At 39.9% G+C, this 18,932-nt stretch overlaps 1 protein-coding gene across 3 annotated transcripts in view; it reads right to left on the bottom strand.

Annotated features, from left to right (window-relative positions):
- The window catches only part of RPS6KA6 (ribosomal protein S6 kinase A6), a 36,156-nt gene that overhangs the window by 11,053 nt on the left and 6,171 nt on the right, over positions 1-18,932 (bottom strand). For all 3 annotated transcript variants that reach the window (XM_064426511.1, XM_064426510.1, XM_064426512.1), the window contains exons 2-13: positions 17,007-17,066; positions 13,265-13,381; positions 10,601-10,682; positions 9,751-9,831; positions 9,179-9,258; positions 6,323-6,429; positions 6,025-6,062; positions 4,838-4,980; positions 4,012-4,082; positions 2,653-2,741; positions 2,167-2,231; positions 642-744 (exon numbers count right to left, since the gene is read on the bottom strand). In XM_064426511.1, coding sequence (XP_064282581.1) covers positions 642-744; positions 2,167-2,231; positions 2,653-2,741; positions 4,012-4,082; positions 4,838-4,980; positions 6,025-6,062; positions 6,323-6,429; positions 9,179-9,258; positions 9,751-9,831; positions 10,601-10,682; positions 13,265-13,381; positions 17,007-17,066 — 1,036 coding nt within the window. The remainder of the gene's footprint in view (positions 1-641; positions 745-2,166; positions 2,232-2,652; positions 2,742-4,011; positions 4,083-4,837; positions 4,981-6,024; positions 6,063-6,322; positions 6,430-9,178; positions 9,259-9,750; positions 9,832-10,600; positions 10,683-13,264; positions 13,382-17,006; positions 17,067-18,932) is intronic.

Here is an 18,932-nt window from a genome sequence, read left to right as displayed (position 1 = left end):
AGGCAACACAAGAATATCCAATTAGTAAATCTCCACTGAAAAAATATCCCTGAATTATTAGAATGAAGTTTTCCTCAGGTTATATTCTGTGCACCTCTGAATTCACTGTCTGAAATCTCAGAGCTCAATAATTTTGTCCAGTTAAGAGAACAGACCTTCTCCAAACAATCATGAGAAGAGGGTTTAAAGGCTGGATGCAGCAGGAAAGAAAAAACTCACATAAGAAAACCTGAAGTGAAACTTGAAGCAGACCAAGAAATAATAATGACAATAGTTAATGTTTCTTAAAGCAAGGCATTCTCAATGCAATACTGACCCTAAAAAGAATCACTGCTGCAATCAAATTGAGTTTACTTTAATATTCAATACTTCCTCTCAAACACTGCATGCATGACTTGAATTAAACTAAAAACCATAGTCCAGCTTTTAATATTCCATTTATTTTTTTCTTCCTGAGTCCAAGATTAGCAAAATATTCAAAGAACAGAAACCTGCTGAGGGGAACATCCTCCTTCAAAGCACTGGAACCCTGGTGCATCCTTTCCTTTTAACTTTGTTCCTGGCTTTTCTGTTTGTTGTTTTAGCATTAATTTGACCCTCCTGCCTATAAACCTCACCAATTTATAGCCATGCACAGTTACCTTTTGGTGTTTTTGCTGTGAATTCTGGATCAAAACAGAAAGTATCTTCTGGCTTTCCAGAGGCAGGTTTGAATGGAGGCTGAATTTCTCTTCTGAACAGTTTCTGAAAGAGAAGGACAAAGATTTAAGGGTCACTGAAGCTTCCAGGGGTGCTGTTATTTTGCCAAGATAAAGGGGAAAGGACAAAGACCTCAACCCATGTCAGGCACGTCCCTCTTGGCAAGGAGCTGCCCATTCTCAAAGCTCTATTCCAGGTGTTTCCTAATCCACCCAAGTAAATCAGGGAAAGACCTCAAATCTGCAATAAATCCCATTTGCAGCTAAGGAACAGAAAACCTCATGTCAAAAGATGGTGAATCCCCCATGCAAAATTCAGGATGTTCTAAGAGCATTTCCTTGCCATTTCTCTCCTCCCTTCAGATCTAGTTTTTGCAGTTTTTTTAAATCTGACCTTCCTGCACAAAAGCATACAGTATATTTTAGTTTAAAAAAATCAAGCCAACTAACCAATCAAAACCAAGGAAAGGGGACCTAAATTTATCCCAAAGAATTCAAGAGGTAAAATATAGAAGTGTCGTGAACACCACCAGAGTGAAATAAATACAAATTATTGCCAAATTGAAAAAAAAAAAAAAGAAAAAAGGAGCTAGAACTGCTGAGCTTTCAAACTTCCCTGCTGGTATTTATTTCAACATCAGTCCCTCCAAAAGGAAAAAAAGTAAATAATCAAGCCAAACAAGACAACAGCTGCTGAAGTGCATTCACATAAAGCAGTGAAGTTTTACTGTTGTTAAAAACTTGTTGCTGAACAGACTCTGAGGTAGCTGCTGCATGAACACAGCTGGAAAATCACTTTTCAGAAATAAACACAGGAGATAAATAGATGGATAATGATGAGGGGCTTTGAAGAACAGGGGAGCACAGCACAGCCACATCTGATTTGCTCCATCCAGCACTCACAGCAGCCTCCCAGCCAAGGGGGATTTATTTCACACAGAACACCTTGGCCTTGAGAACCCCTCTGGCAAACACAGCTCAGAGCATGAGTGAACCACAGAGCAGAACCATAAGGTGCTGCAGAGAAACTGAAGCCAGGAGCTGTGAACTTGTGGATTTTGGATCATCTTGGAGCACTTGAGTTCATTGCTGAGCTGTGACTGCAATGGGAGTGATGCAGCAGAAGCCCAGGACAGCCACAGGGAGCTCTGGACACACTTCCTGCAGGATTCCTGGGAGCACCAGCAGCCTCTCCCAGCTACAAACGCTCTAATGGACCATTTCAGCTTGAGAATGCTGCAACTCTTAATTATTTAAAAAGTAAATGCACGATTTGTAATTAATAATCTCTATCTGCAGCAAATACTGCAGCTCCAGATGCCAAGGAATTCGAGGAGAAGCCAGGATGTGCCAGTCAGCAGTAATGCAGTGTTTGCTGTGCCCTATTCAGATGTGAATACTTCTACAAATGCCGCAACACACAGAAAAATTAGCAACAGCTTTATCATTCAGATCCTTTTGTACTCACATTCCAGTCAACAGTAGAAAAAAAAGGATGTCTCTTGATTTCTTCAACTCCATCTGAACCAGCTCCTGAACAAAAGGAAGACTGTGTTTAAACACACTTGTGGGCAAAGTCTTTGAGATTGCACTAAAAATTAGTTCACTTCTAATAAGTTTGCACAGACATGGTTATTTCAGTGAACGGTGAATACAGAAATATTCCAAGGATGTAAAATACTCAGGGAGGCAAAGAGAGGACAAGAAGCCCATAAATACAGTGTCAATATTCTTTGCTGGGACACTGTCAGAGCTTTGGCTCACTCCTGAGTCACTGATCCCACATTTTGACCATTCCTTGGCCAAACCCTGGAAGCCATGATCCAAACTAACAGGAAATGGTGCCCAAATGTTTCTGATCACCCAGAGCTTGAGAGTCTCAAGCAACTGCTTTTCTTTGAAATAACAAGCTAGGCTGAGTTGACTATTTAAAGATCCAAATAAATGAACCAACCCAATCTATTTGATGGGTTCCTTTTAAACAACATCCTCAGGAGACTTTGTGCTTCAGGGCTGAGGAACTGAGGCATTCCCAGCTTTGCTCTAAAAGAAAACAGAGAACAAGTCAGAGGAAGAAACTTATCTTAGTAAAAACTGTCTACATAGATTTCAGTGCACAGTTTGATGTATCAAGGATCTATTCCAAAGCCTTGTAGAGAGCACATACTTAACTCATCAACTTTTTAAGTTTCCTGTTATAGGACTGGTTTAAAATAAAACCCCACAATGAACAAACACATCAGACCAAAACCACCAAACCCCACCCAAGCAAGCTTTTTGCTGAAACAGAGTAAAATAATTATCTTAGGAATATATAAGTATTTAATTTAAAAGGTATCTTCATGTCACCAGGAGGTTTTTACCAAAATAAATACCAGTAACAGAACAGACTCGCCAAATCCCCAATTACCCGCCCTTGAAGTGATTGCTACTATTCCTCCAGGGCTCATTGAGCCGTCATATAAAATCTCACTGACTTTAGCATTTATTGTATTTAATGAAAACTTTAGTTCCATTCCTGCCAAGGCAGTAAATCCTCGTGCAGAACTGCAGCATCTGGGAGCTGCAAGGGAGGCAGCTCGTGGTCTAGGCCATCCTTTCACAGGCAGCACCACCAGAACTCCCACTCAGGGCAAGCTCCAAGTGCCCTGTGCTGGGAAGAGCAGAGCTTCTCCCTCCTCCCCTCCCCATCACACCTCCGAGGGCCCAAGGCTCTGCCTGTGCCAGGAGGAAACTTTGCTAGCTGAGCACAGACAGATGAGAACATATTTGCCCAACAGCTCCACTGCGTGAGCACCAGCTCACCCAGTTTGTCCAGTCCAGCAGCTTCTGTTGTAACTGGGGCAATTTAAGATGAGAATTTGAGCACGTAAGGGCTCCCCACACATCTGTACACAAAGCAACACCTGATCACCTGCTGCTTACAAAACAAGGTGTGCTGTAACAGTAGCAAGGGAGTGTAATGACAACAGGAGTGGAAATCAAGCTGCTCTCAGTCACTGCACTGCTCTTATCTTTATTATACGCCTACAATCAAAGCACAGATTCATCCCTGAGATTTTAATTGCTGGTGATACTTAATGGTACTTCACAGTCTGGGATCTAAAGCTTATCAAGGGGCTTTGCTTTTTGCTCCTGTTGCAGCTCAGTGCTCTTAAAACCACAAAATGGTTTGAGCTGGGACCTTAAAGCTCATCTTGTTCCACTCCCTGCCATGGGGACACCTTCCACAAGACCAGGAGTTATAACAAGCTGTTAAAACATGTTTAAAATGACATTTTTGGACTTCTGAAAAAGAAGGAGATGTACTTACTTCAGTATCATATTCATAGTCTCATTTCGATCTTTACCTTGAAATGGCAGGGTACCAGTAAGCATTTCAAACTGGAAAGAACAAATGTTAATCTAAATCAACACTTCTTCCCCCAACTGCTGAAACAAAGTGTTAAACACTGCACTCTTTCCTACCTCTACACCACACTGGCTGAACTTTGAAAAGATTATGGAAGTGTTCCCAAATCTAAAATTCTGCTCTCACTTGCAGTTTACATGATGACAACAGTGTAGCATGATGATGGAGGAATATTATGCATCAAGAAGCTACTTGAAAGTAATAAAATCTCCTCCACAACCAGTTTTAGATGTTGCCATAGTCCAAAAACTGCAAGAAAGGTAAATTCTAGAACAGTAGTTTACTTTTCAGGTCCATCTCCACGTCAGGCTGATGCTCTAACACACCCCAGGAAGGACAGAGGTGGCAGCAGTTACTGGCTTATCTCACTACTCTGCTCCAACATTCCTTCCACAGGCTCACTCTCACAGAAATGCCATTTCTATTCCTTCAAACCAAGCCTTCAAGTCTGTATTTAAATTTAACTATCAAGTAACACGCAAAATAAATATACAAAGTGAAGTCTCACACTGACTACAACTGGCTTTAACTACTAATGGACAACCCAGGATTTTTCAGGTGCCTGATAAACACTCCTTAGAGTGAAAAATCTGTTTTATTCCACCCAGTAGCAATTCAGTCATTGAACTGTCCCCCTCACCCAAGCATCCCTAACCAGAACTGGACAAGCTTATTCTAAGTGCATTTGTGTGAGCTTAGCAAGGGAAGCAAGAGGCAAATACAGTACCATGAGGACCCCAAAGGACCACCAGTCAGCACTCTGGTTGTGCCCTCGCCTGTTTACCACTTCAGGAGCCATGTACTCTACAGTACCACAGAAAGAATAGGCCTTCTTCTCTTGGTCTACTGATTCCTTGCTGAGTCCAAAGTCTACAACACAGCACCACAAGAACACAGCCAGTGAACAATGCCAGGGAACACAAATCAATAGGTGGTGATTCAAAATGCAAGTGTCGAGAGGTTTGGGTGGGTTATTTTCAGAAATGGGATTAGCACAGCTCTCCATGAAACAAGAGACTGCAGGTATCTGGAGAGAGCACATTTCGTCTACTACACACCTCCAAAACCATTCTAAAAGTCATTAAAATCATGATTAGCCATCAAAGTTATTACTGAATTAGCTTGACATTTGAAATCCTACACCTTTAGAGCTCTAAAATACTCAGAAGTTCTCATTTTCTCTGTTTACTGCCTGCTTTACTCACACAAGAAATTGGATAAAAGTAAAAATCAGTTTCAAAGGGAATGCAGTCTGCATGGTTTGGTCTTACTGAATGATGAATAAATAAAATCACACTAAAAATATTGGTGTTACATAAGACAACATGGTTCTGTAACCTGCCTCAAGTTCAGCACAGAACAGCCCTGCATTCCCAGAATATTTCATTCCCAGAACAGTTTTTTCCCTATTGTGAATACACAAGTCCTTGACACTGGCTCAGCTCTCAAACACCCTTTTTTTCACAGGAGAAAATGACTGCTAATCAATGATGCCATCCATTATTTCCACTTTCAGAAGGAAGTGACAAATTCAGGATTGAATTGTGTTTAAATATAGCAGAATTTTAAAAGGTATGCATTTCATAAATCTGATTTCCATCACCATTATTCTATCAAGTCTTTGAGGGTTTGAAAAACATTTTCTCTTAGAAACTAAGAGCAGTATCTTAGATTAAAATATATGATAAAATCTCTAGTACAAAATCATCACCTTCAATCTAATTTAAAGCTTTCAGAAATTTATAGTGACTTGTTTTCTAAACAGTCTTTTATATACATCATTTTTGAGAATATATGTATTTGGATTGCTCCTCACAGAACTACTTTCTGCAATTTTACATGCAATTAAAATTGATAATACAGAAACTCAGAAAAACTTATTTACAAAGAGTTGTATGAATGAATGGTGCCTACCTGTTAACTTGATATGTCCTGCTTCATCAAGCAAAATGCTGAAAATTAAAATTCACATTCACCAAAACAAAGATCAATGCTTACATAAAACATTTAAAATGTAAGTTAAAAATTATGACATCAAATTCTGTTATTTTTTTAACGAGCTAGTATTATTTAACTCAAACCACAGATACGTGTTTTACATTTTGTATTTGTTTACAAAATCTTAACAAAAATAGTTTTAATTTTTTACAGTGGAAAAGGCAAAGCAACAAGCAAAATACACATAATAGTGGTAAAATACATTTTACTTTACTTTTCTGGCTTCAGGTCCCTGTACACAATTCCCAAGCTGTGAAGGTGATCCAAAGCAAGGGCCAGTTCTGCGAGGTAGAATTTCACATCTTCCTCTGTAAACATAACCTAATAAGAACTGTATAGATTTACCTTCTGATCTTGTCTTCAGTTTTTAAAACTGCAATCTAAAAAATATATATACTCCTGTCTGCCTAGATTTCAAACTTAGTTTTGAAAGTCCCTTGTGAACTCATAATTCATGAGTTCAGCCAAGAGAAATGCTTTAATAATATCTGTTAATTATAAAGTACACAAAGAACTACCTGCAATACTTAAATAAAACCATCAGCATTACTGCAGAGCATTAATTAACTTTTAGATAATAAATTAATTGTTATATTTACTGTAATTGACACTCAGCACTCCTCCTGCCACAAACCCAGACAGTTTTCCACTGCATCATAAAATTTAATATATGGCTGCTGTATTGGGTGAGTGTGAATTCACATTAATAAGATTTAGGGAAAAAAAAAAGGCAAAAATAATTTAGGAAAAAAACATGGAGAATAAATCACTGGTGGCAATAGCCATGACAGCCTGGGAGTTGAAGAACCTGCTCTGCTCTTAGGAAAAAAAAAACTACTAAAGAACCCTGGTGAGACACTGAAATATTGATGTTACTTCTAGAGCAGAGATGTCCTGAACACTCCACAGGTTGCTTTAATTTAATATAGAAAAACTGAGCCTGCTTTGGCTCTTGTCATGTTCTATAGATTACTGGAGGAGCTTGGAATCTTTAAATGGCTGGACTGCATTTGGGCTTTAAGGGAACTGTTCCCTTATTTGCTGAATCCAGCAGGATTCCAAGCTCTTCCAGTCATTTGTGGAACACAACAAGAGCCAAAGCAGGCTCAGTTTTTGTATATGAAATTAAAGCAACCTGTGGAGTGTTCAGGACAGAGGTTCAGGGCAGCTGCTCAGCTGCAATGGAAGTCCCTGGGCTCCCTGGCTCTGCTCCTGCTCTGCAGGGCTCAGGTGTGATCAGAATATTCCTGATTTCCACAATGACAGGTGCTGACCTCGGTGACAATGAAGCTGTGACACCCCACAAGTGTCACCTTCACACCTCCAAAGATCAGAGCTCACGCTGGCTTTCACCTCTTTCAAAAGCAAAGGGAAACCTTGGATTTCATTACTCCTTGGATTTCATTACTCCTTGGATTTCATTACTCCTTGGAGCAGCCAAAATGCAAATCTCAGAATATAATGATGCTAATGTTAACCTGCCATCTCCCCACAATGACAAGTAAAGCTGTTCTCTGGGTCAAGTCAAACATGATGCAAGTCAGCTCCATTAAATATTACCAATAAGAACTTCATTACACACTCATCTCATTGACACAGCTGAAACTCTCATACCCACTTTAGAATTTAAAGACCAACAAAATAACGTCAATAACTTTAATAACTTCATACTAAGCCACATTAATTTAAAATAATCCTTGTGTGCAAAGTATGGAATGCCACAGGGAATTTATCCTCGTGTGCATTGTCCACAGGCTGTGTTTTACCACAGACTTTTGAAACTACCTCCCACTCCCAGCAGAAAATAAAAACCTGATTTTTTCCTATCTACATACATAAAAGCCAGTAGCAAGAGTCCTTATGGACAGCCTGGCATCCCTCATTTAAGATGTTCCAGAGGGGATAATCCCAGCTGGGATAGTGCAAGGGAACAGCTCTTCCTGCTCTTCCAGAATTCCCTCTGCAATTAGACATTCCATATCAAAGCCTGACCTCTTGCCTACCTCCTGCTCCAATAACCCAGGACAAGTCAGTCACTTGAAGTTTTTAACAGCCATTTTAGCTTCCACATTAATTAATTTTGACCTCAATTCTTAGATGTAATCACTGTGTTACTAAGCTCAGATTTTAACAAAAATGCCTTTAAATTCTCTCTTTTGCCCGTTCCTAAAGTAAAATCTTTATTTTCATGAGAAGTATAAGGGGAAAAAACTCTCCTGGCATTACATACTGGGAATAAACAACCTCCTCCATGCCATGAAAAAAATCAGATAACACAGTTTGCTCATTTAAGAAAGTGGCTTTTCCTGTGCTTTGGCAATATAAATGGATTTACAGTGGTGAAAACACTGAAAACCTCACTTGCTGTGAAGCTGTTGAGAAACTGCCATTAAAAATTTAGATCTTTATAAAAGGTTTGCCAAAAGAAAATAACAGTCTTCTAAACATGTTCATAACACTTAAGGTAACATGTAATAAATATTTGATGGCAAAGGTTTTAATAAAATAACAGCCTGTAGCTGTATCCCATTCCCTCCTCTGGAGCTCTCCCTCCAGGAAACAAAAATAGAAATGAAAATTCAAGGTCCAGTTGTGTGCCAGGGCTGGGTGGAGGGGAGTGGGCTCAAAGGCACCCTGTGCTCCCACTCTGTGGGATTCAGGAGGAGCATCTGGATTGCAGCACCAGGCAATTTTACAGTGCAGCAGAAAGCTCTCAGGGCTGCAGGATTCCAGGAGCACCTAGGCTGACTAAGAGCATGAGAACTACACATCCCCTTCCTTCAGTGCTAAATATTCATTTACTTCAGTTGTGTTTCCAAGCAACAAAACATTTTTAGACAAAAGAACTGTACTTTGCAGATGCCAAATTAAAACTTGGGCTACTCATCAATACACACTCGGGTTTTTTAAGGATAAAACAGAATCTAGAATATGTAAGGAAAGCCCAAAAGTTATTAAAAATTTAACTATGACAAGAAATATGGGGAAAACAGGTTTAGAAGCCAATCCTGTACCAACAAATCCCAACCCCTGTCTAAGAGTGAGTGGAGATAAAATTTTAGGTACTTACCTCTTTGGATAATCGTGTGAATACATCTCCTCCCCTGAGAAAATCCAGTATTAAATAGAGCTTCCCTTCAGTCTGAAAGGCTTAAAAAAATTTTAAAAAAGTAAATAAAAATCAATAGTTGTATGACAAAACTACAAAACAAATCTGAATGCTTTTACAACTAAGAAGTTTCAGTCACAGGCAATACTTTTGTTGTGGAAGTGAAATAATTCAGCAGCACACAAAGCAATTTATTGAATGATTCCTTGCTCCTTCACAGAAGAAAATCTTAGTCATGAGAGATGATTAAAATAATGTTCTTTTATTTCTCCTGTGTCAAACAGGGAAGCAGCAAGGACATCAATTACTCTGGTTTGGTTAAAATCAATGAAAAGTACAAGTACAAAGAACCTGAACGTAAAGATTCGCAAAGTTCTTACAAGAGGGCTCAACCTAAAACTTTTCTATAGCTGTGTATTTACACTCCTTTTTCTATTTTCCCAAGTTGCTAGAGCCCAATGTGAGCCCTCCAAAAGTGAGAGAGAGCTGTGCCTGAAGCAGGGAAGGAGCAGAGCAGAGGGATCTGTACCAACCATAGTGCAGCTTGACGATGAACGGGTGGTTCACCTCCACCAGGATGTCGCGCTCCATCTTGGTGCGGACCCTGTCCCGGACTGAGGGAGACAGGAGACAAAAACATACACAAATGGATTTAGTGCAACACAGAAAGGCTTTGCTGGCTGAAGGAATCTCTTCCCTCATCACCTGATTTGTTTTTAATGTTTGAGTCTCCCATAAAACTCAGACAGCAGAACTCTGGTTTGTTTCCTGCCCGCCCCAACTTTCTTCTTTGCTTCATTGTATTTCCAGCACATCCCCATATTTTGTGATAATTCATATTGATTTCAAGAAAAAAGCTCCTATCTATGTTCTCAACTTCAATTTTTGAATTAACTCTCTGTCCTGAATATAAAATATTTTTAAGATTACTTTTTCCCCCATTAACAGTAACAGCTCTATTTACACACAGTGGACTCGCACCCATTCCAGTGTCTCCTGAAAGCCAAACCCCTGAACTCAATTGTTCTGGCTCCTGGAACAAGGGAATGACTTAATTTTAACCACAGCGGAGTTCTGACTTAACAAAAGACAAAAGGAAAACTGTTTATGAAATTAACTTGTTTTCATATAATGAAAAGTCTAAACAGAATTAAATAATCCAATTTTCAACTTTGAAAGAACATTTCTGACCACATAATTAAAGCTACCTGGCCAGATTTAAAATAGTCTTTAAACATGAACTCACAAGTTACTCTAAAAAAAAACCTCCTGTCAAAGAAGAGTTATGAACTCACTGACAAATATTTAAGATTTTAAAAAGGCTTTTAAACACAGGTGCACTAAACCCCATAGTCCAAAGTCTCAATTGAAAGACAAACCTACCTTTTAAAGAAGCTTTTTTCAGCACTTTCATTGCATAAAGCTGCCCAGCATCAGGCCCAATTATCTTCCTCACGAGGAAGACCTGGCAATACAAAGCCCATTTTTAAATCACTGCAAGCTTGGTAATCAAAGGTAATCAAACCCAAACTCCCACAAAGCATTTGCAAACCTCCCATTAATGCCAGGCAGCTTCCAGTGCTCTGGACCAAGCACACACCTCTAAAGGCAGAGCCAAACTGCATTCCCTGATCAGATCAGAGCTGCAAAGCACCAAGCTCTCTGAAGCATGGCACTGGCCACAAACTTTGGATTCTTTCCTGATTTATCAAAGAAGTTGTTACAGAAAGTTTTTCTTTCTATCACTTTCTTGGAGAATGACAATTCTGCCTGGTCTGCCACCTCCCAAGAGGTTTTTGAGGTTTAAGACCCAAGTCTCAAATATGAAACATTCATTTTTATTAATGAATTCTGTACAAGTGGTGAGATGAAAGCGAGGAAACCTCACCATTTAAGATCAAAGCACCCTTTCCCTCTGGAATAACAACTCCAACAGGTTTTTCTACTTTTTCTCTCCAGAAGAGTTTTAAAGATAGATGGGATACAACTTGACACTGAGAAAAGCATATTAGATAAAGTATTGCACTACAGAAACATGGAGCTACACTAATTTTTAACCACCAGATCTTCCAATTTACAAAATGGTTTCATATGTGCTCTTACTTCTAAATTGCTGTTCTTGTAATAGCAATTATTAGTTATGAATAAGTTTTGCTTACAAAACCAAAAAAACACAATATACAAGTCACAAGAGAAAGAGCTCCCTACAATTACCTCTCTGATCTCACCTTATCCAGACTTCCATTTACAATTAATTTATTTATGTATAGAAATTATATCTATTTCTTCAATGATCTTGTCAGATTTTCCATTCTAGAATCTGAAATGCAAGCACTGTTATGACTAAGTTGTACAAGGTTGGGAAAGGGGTTGTTTTTATTTTAAGCTCTGGTTTGAAGAAAAATATCATGTTTCAAGGTTGTCTGGCTTTTTGTTTTAATAAGTTTTGCCCAATAACTGACCCACAACAGTGCTCTCCTATAGGCCAAGGTGACAGAAAATAGTAAAGGGAGTAATTTGAACACCAGCAACTAAGGAAACAGCTGTAGATGAACACAGTCACAATTATAAAATATTAATAATAAGCACATAGGAATATTTTAGTCTTAACAACCAACAACCCGTGAGGACATCAGGAATTATTGTACAAGTTAAAAAATTTAGCTAAAAAGACCCAAAATAGCTGCAAACTACTGAAGCACCACCTATTTGTTTAATTTGCAGACAAATCCTCCAGAACTCCACATCTGCTTTAGAAGACACATCATTACTGAGAGAATGAAGAGAGAATTCAGTAGTTCAGGAGGTTTAACCCTTTATTTCTGTGGAATTATTAAATCCTGCACTGATGTCAAAAGCAGGCTCCAGGAAACCCCTCTGATGTTTGCCAAGCCCGAAGGAAGGGCCCTGGGAGTGGAAGCTGGGAAGAGAAAACACCACGAGGAAAACAGCCACTCATCCTCCTGGTTTGTTTTCTCTTTTCACAGGAAAGAACAGAGAAAACGAGCTCTGAGCTCAGGTGTGCAGCACCTGAAGAGGCACTGCCAGCATTCCAAAGCTCAGAGCACATCTGGCCCAGCTGCTGGATCCCAAGCAGGAGCACTCCTGAGGCTGGCACAACCCTGAGCTCTGGGAAGCCAAATCTGAGGCAGGGCTGGCTGTGCCAGCTGTGCTGAACCCTCAGGTGGCTTCAGACATCTCAAATCAGGAGGAATAAATACATGGAGCCTTTTCAGGCTCCTGCTGAGAAGTGTGTGAGGGAACTGGCAACATTATCAGGTAAAGAAATGTTTCTGAAACCTCAAAATACTAAGAAATGTTTGAAGTCTGTTCTCTACACAATCTCTTACACACAGAATGCCTCCCTAATGTGAATTTCTTCCTCTCTCACTGTACTCTATGCAGAAGTTTGTTCCTGCCTAGAGACACACACAGAGCCAGCAGAGGAACAGGAAAATGGGAGCAAATGTAAAGCTGATTGACTACTTTAGATGTTGCAAAACATGTAGTTTGAGTCTGGTTTTAAAGAATTAATTACCTTCCTATACACTAGGATTAATATTTCAACTACTGTGTTTCAACACAGTGACAGAGATCAGATTTTCAACTTCATTTCTGCAAAGTGACACCCAGTGGCACATTACAAAAGGGAAATATTGCAACAAAAACCCTGCCATATTTCTCCTCTGTGCCATTTGAGTAATTATTGTCTTTTAGCTGGAGATCACTTGAAAAACACAGCAAACTAGAAAAAGTAAATAAGCTGGGAAATGTATTTCAGGTTAAGTTCCCAACTGCCACAATCAACTCTTCTGCAGCTACATACATACAGATTTTGTGTCTTGAGAAAAACTTTCCCAGCATGTCAAGTCCCACCACCAAAAGACAAACCAGCATTTCCTTCAGAAGGTTCTGTCCGTGGCTCTGGAGCAAGGCTGGCAAAGGATTCCATTCCTCAATACATTTTCAAACCTTCCCAGCAACTCTGCTGGTCATTATTTCTCTGGAATGTCTGGACAGGTCTATGGAACAAGTTTATCATCTTACCTTTCCAAATGATCCCTGTCCAAGAACCTTAAGTAGTTCAAACTGTGCTGGGTCTGCTTTCTCACATCCTTCTTTCACATGATGTGTAATAGGAATTTCTTTCACACTTCCTTCATCCTGTAATTTCAAAGCAAACAAAACACAACAGTGAGCAGGTCTGCAGTAACTAAGTCTTGCTAAAAGTGCATGTAAATACCTGGATTTTTCTTTGTTTAGTTTTATTTTAGTAAAATATTTTAAATTCTAATAAGGCTTAAAGAAAAAATGTTCAAATGAGGAATTTTCCCATCTATCTTTTCTTAAATAGATGCATCTAAAATTTCTAAACTGAAGGGAAATTCTCAAAGAATGCTCATTTCCTTTTTCCACAAATATTTCAACTACAGAAAAGCTGGATTATTTTACATGAAATGAATATATGCACAGATTTTTAAACCAAGACTTCTGTGCATCACCTCTGCTTAGCAGCTTTAGTTTTCCCAGTGATTACTCTTCTCATCTTTCCCCCTTCCTGAAATAAGTCTTAATGAAAGCCAAATTGAATTTCATCATTTGGGGTAATTATTGCTTTTCACAGCAGCAAATAATAACTCTGGTCATCCATTTGTAGCTGGAGGAACAGGCAGCATTTGAAGACCATAAATAAGAGATGAGTCATCTTAAGGACTCTGAGAATTCTTGCATCCAAGAGAAGAAACAGCTCTGGGGTGCAGAGCTCCTGGGAAGATTATCCAGTGTGGGGACCTCCTTCAGACAGCTGAGGGTAATGCTGAGCTGGCTGAGTGATTTAATGTTCTCTTGACTGTCTCATGTCCCTCTCATCTTTAGCAAAGCAGGGCACAGCAGCTCCAGTTGTGGAAAGACAAACGTTCCTGATGACACAAATCCCATGATGGATTGCAGCTTCTATGGTGTAAGAGAAGTTTCTGAGAGCCAAAACAAGCAAGGTGTCAAAATAAGCACCCTTGAATTAAAAACTGAGGCCCACAACAGCAACCTCAGCTTGCAGGTGGAAAAGGAGCAGCACCCTCAGCCCTAGCAGGAAGATCAATCAAGTTCTTGTACACAACAAAATCACGAGTGAAAATCCCATCTGATTTGCATGACTTCACTTTTGGGGCATCAAATGATTATCTGCTGTCTCCTAGCCTCTCTTCAGGTCTTTATTTTGAAAGCTTCTCTTAGCAGAGACCAGAAACCACCCCACCAACCTCCTGTGAGTTACAGCCCTCGATGAGAAGGGCAAACAGCACCAGGAAAGGACCTGAGCACTGGATGACACAGCTGGGTTTTGGAAAGAACATCATTCTGTAGTCAGGTGAACTTACTGCCCAAAACTGTGCATTGAAACTTCTACTCAATCAGCTTTATCACAGTTCATACAGAAGCACCTGGATGAAATTCTGGTTTTACACAGAAATTCAGAGCAGAAATCTGCTCATCTGAATTTGTACATGCTGCAGTAATTAAAGAAAAAAAAAGAAGCCATCATCACAATGCATTAATTGCTTCTGCCTTAATTGCTTTGCTTGTCCAGAGGGGAATGAGAGTTCAAACAAACATCTTGGTATATTCCCAAACTGTAGTCCAGCTGTTAGTGCACAGGAGTCCTTCCCCTCCCCTCTCTTATTTCATCCTCCTTCTGGGAAAGGCCTGTTTGTTCTGCCTGCTTCCCACACAAAGGTGGGTATTAACACCAGACACTGCTGGAAAACAAAGTTAACTCTATAATTCACAACCAAGCCACTTTATTTCCCTCTTTGGTCACAAACCCCCATCACACGTTGATGACACACTGTAAAATCCCAACTTCCCCTCATCCATCCCCCTTGGTGACTGTGCATTCATGCACTCAGAGGGCACATACACTTATCTTTTCATTTTCCTTTACTTTTTAAACACATGCCTAATTTAAGGCAGGTAAGAACAGCAGCATTTCGAAGTCATCTGATGACAGATGAAAGCAGCAAGTTGTCTAATTACACACCAAGTTGTACAACAGACTTAATGGCTGCTTCTTCCTATGAAATATGTAAATATTCTATTTAGAAGCCTTTTTTCTTCACCATCCTAATTTGTATTCCTTAACACCGTGAAACTTTGCATGAGAAAAGCTCTTTAAGAGTTCAGCCTCTCCTGTGTTTATCACCCACCTCGAGCCATTAGCCTGTGACATCACACGTGGTTGCTGAGGAGACTGAGAGGATTTCTAAATGTGAACTCAGGAGAGAAATGTTTTCCATGCAAATAAAGACTAACTTGAGATGGATTAAATAAGTTGTATTTTTTTTTTAATAAAGTGCTTTATCTCCACAAAAGATGTCTATATAATTTCACTTACTTAACTACCATTAAGGTACTAAAAATTGGCATGACTGAGGTGTAAGAGACCTCTTCATCACTGCCAAGGAGTGAGCACACAGAGCTGAGCAGCTCCGAGCCACTTTCATTTTCATTTCTACTTTGGCCTCCACGAACTACAAATTTGGTTATTTCACTTTGTGTTGTGCTGCTTAAGCAGCAAATTTCTCTGCAAGCTGAGGCAGCAGCTCCCACCCAGAGCCTTGCACAAGAGGGAACTCAACCCTTCCCTGCTCCCAGCAGGTTCACCAGGAGCCAGGGAGCCCAAGGAAACACCGGGATCAGTCCTGGCTTTGTCACAGCTCCCTGGAATGTGGCTCCAGGCACCCCAGAGCTCAAACAACCTCCTCATCCTTGTTCTAGAGCAGTAGAAAACTCAGAATCCACTGCTCCTTTCCTTGCTACATGTGAGACCACTCGGACACTTTATTTACCTACTCCACACCAGGAAATGCCCAGGCCCCACCTGGGTTTGTGCCCAAGACTTCATTCTCCAAACCCCTCCTTATAAACGTTATTGTAACACAAAGCAGTGGTTACAGCTGGTGACAAAATCGATTTATCCCACAATCCCAGAGTGGTTTGGGTTGGAGGGACCCTAAAGCCCATCCAGTGCCAGCCCTGCCATGGCAGGGACACCTTGCACTGTCCCAGGCTGCTCCAAGCCCTGCCCAGCCTGGCCTTGGGCACTGCCAGGGACTCTGGGCAGCAGATGCCTTTGTGACCCAGCTCAGAAACACAGGAGTGTGCTGGGAAATGCTGGCCAGTGTTTCCATGGGCAGGCAGGCACTTCACCACACACAGGAGGAGCCTAAGTTTAGTCCAAGGTTTAGCCAGCACACAGAACACTCATCTTCAGCATCTCCTGAAGGGGCACTGGGCAAAAACCTGCTCAAGAGGGGCTTACCTGGGATATTTCTACATAAAAGCAAAATTAACATACTGGTGTACACATTAATTCTGCTCTGAAAAAGCAGAATTAAGTACCTTTGAGCTGAAAGTACAGCAGCTACACAAAAGAACTACAAAAGCAGAACAAATTATTGCAGCAAGAGCAGCATTCAGCACTCTGTATGAAAGGTCCCAGGTTGGCCTGAGCATTTCAGAGGTTGAGGGATGAACAAATGCTCCCTCCAGCACAGGGAGTCTTTCCACAAAGCTCTGCCTCATGCAGCAGAGTTTCCCAAACAAGGCATTTACAACAGTCCCTACCTAGGTGCTGATTTCCAAAGCCATCTTTGAGACTCAGAGTCTCCTCAGATATTGTAAATAATAAAATGATGGCTTCAGAAGTTATTAAAGAGCAGGGAATGCATCAATTTTGCTGCAACAGGAGGTCATGCTAATGAGTGGCTGAAGAGAGCAGGAATCAAACACTTACATGGTAGGAATATGGTTCACCTTCTTCCATAGGCTCATCTGCCATTTTAAGGCCATTTAGCTGCAGGAAAAAAAATAAAGAAAAAAAGAAAAGAAAAAAGAAAAACATCATTAAGACCCAGCAATTTCAAATTAATAAGAGCTCAAAATTCGACCAATTTACATTTCAGAGCACACAAGTGAGAACTGGTGGTGGGGTTGCTCTAATTTAAAGCTGTAGTTTCAAACAAACACTACTACTCAGTAGTTATATTTAGCATCTCCCTTATGTATCATTTAGCATCTCCCTTTGTAAATGCCATCATTATTATTATTATGCCAGTGTTATTTAATTGGGATTAATTTAAACTCCTTTAAAAGCTACAGATACCACTCCTACAAGATGACACTAACGCAGAATTCCTCAGTTATGCATGAAACTTATGCTGCAGATGCTTTTCAGAAACCTAGAGTCTTCTAAGGAAAATTAATTTGCAGTTTAAAGGGAAAAGATGCAAAAGTGATTCCAAGCCTTTTTGAAAATACCAAGCCCACAGCTGCAGTACAAAAAAAAAAAAAATTAAACTCAGTTTAAGCACTCTCTAAGTCACAAATAATTCAGTGCTGAAACTAAAAAAAAAAACAACAAAAAAACCCCAACCAAACCCCAGAAATATGAAGGACATGCTCTGTTCAGACATGCAAAGCAATCATTAAAAACTGGAAATACCTGACAAAAACGGGTGAATGCCATTATGGATTTTGCTATTAATTGCTAATTTATTTATATATTAATTGCTCAGCATCTCTACCTTTATATGGCACAGGTCTCACACTAAAATACTAACTAGAAATGACATAAGAAAACTCAAACTTTTCTTTCTGAAAATCGACCAGTTCAACTCTTAGGGTAGGTAATGACTTTTTTCCCTGTACTTCTGGATTTTTCTAAAATCCCTGCCTAAGATAGTGGAAGATGGAGTTGCTGTCAGCATGGGAGTTGGTAAAACACAGCACTACAGAGAAATGCCCCCAGATTCCTCTGCTCAGAACCAAACCCAGAACCTGCAGGGACAGGTTTGTACCACAGCTCTGTACCCAGGCAAACCCACTGCTGCTACAGACTCCTGGTTTGGAGCAGAGCTTCTAAGAGTTAATTCACTAATTAATGCTTTTGATAAAATTAAATCTCCAGTTTTTGTAGCAAGATACTGGCACTTATATTTGGACTATATGCTCACTGAAGAAAAAAAAAAAGGCAAAACAGAAAAACAGATCAAGGAAATAGCAGAAAGCTGCATTTATTTTCACTCCCCAAGTTTCTATTTATGATAACTCAGTTTAACCAGTGGTACCTCCAACCCATGCCCATCATTCATCTCTCATGTGCTGCCACCCCAACTCCACCAGGCAAAAATCACTCCTGCATTACTCTGGATCCAGAAACCAAAGCTACTCATTTGCTACGTAACTTATTTCTTTTTTTTGCATATTTTTTCACAAATTAGACAGTAGGAGGGACAAGACACTCACTGTGGTTGTTATTGTACAAATTAAGTGAATAAATCCAGAAGTGACACCAAAGTTCAGCCTGACCTCCAACCTCATTTCCATGCAATTTCTCTTCATAACACCATAAATCACATTCAAGTGTGAATCAACGTGAAGCCCACCAAAATTGTCCAAAAAGCTTATTTGGAACTAGAAATAAACTGGGTTTCTACTCCAGAAATGTAATAACATTGTTCCTTCATGGACTTTAACTCAAAGTGGTTTTATTGTGCATTTCACCTTTTCTTTCTATAAAGATGGGCAACAATTTCCAGTTTTGTTACTTAAATTTAAGCTCTGGAACCAACACTACCAACCAGAAGAACTGCAGATACACTGAAAACAATACAGATACAAAAAATGGGGCTGAAAGGGGGTTTTGAACCCATAATCAGCG

The sequence above is a fragment of the Passer domesticus genome, chromosome 7, assembly GCF_036417665.1.
Source record: "Passer domesticus isolate bPasDom1 chromosome 7, bPasDom1.hap1, whole genome shotgun sequence".
In the NCBI taxonomy this organism is placed as follows: Eukaryota; Metazoa; Chordata; class Aves; order Passeriformes; family Passeridae; genus Passer; species Passer domesticus.
Note: the sequence above shows the minus strand (reverse complement) of the source record. Positions and strands in the feature narration are given on the sequence as shown.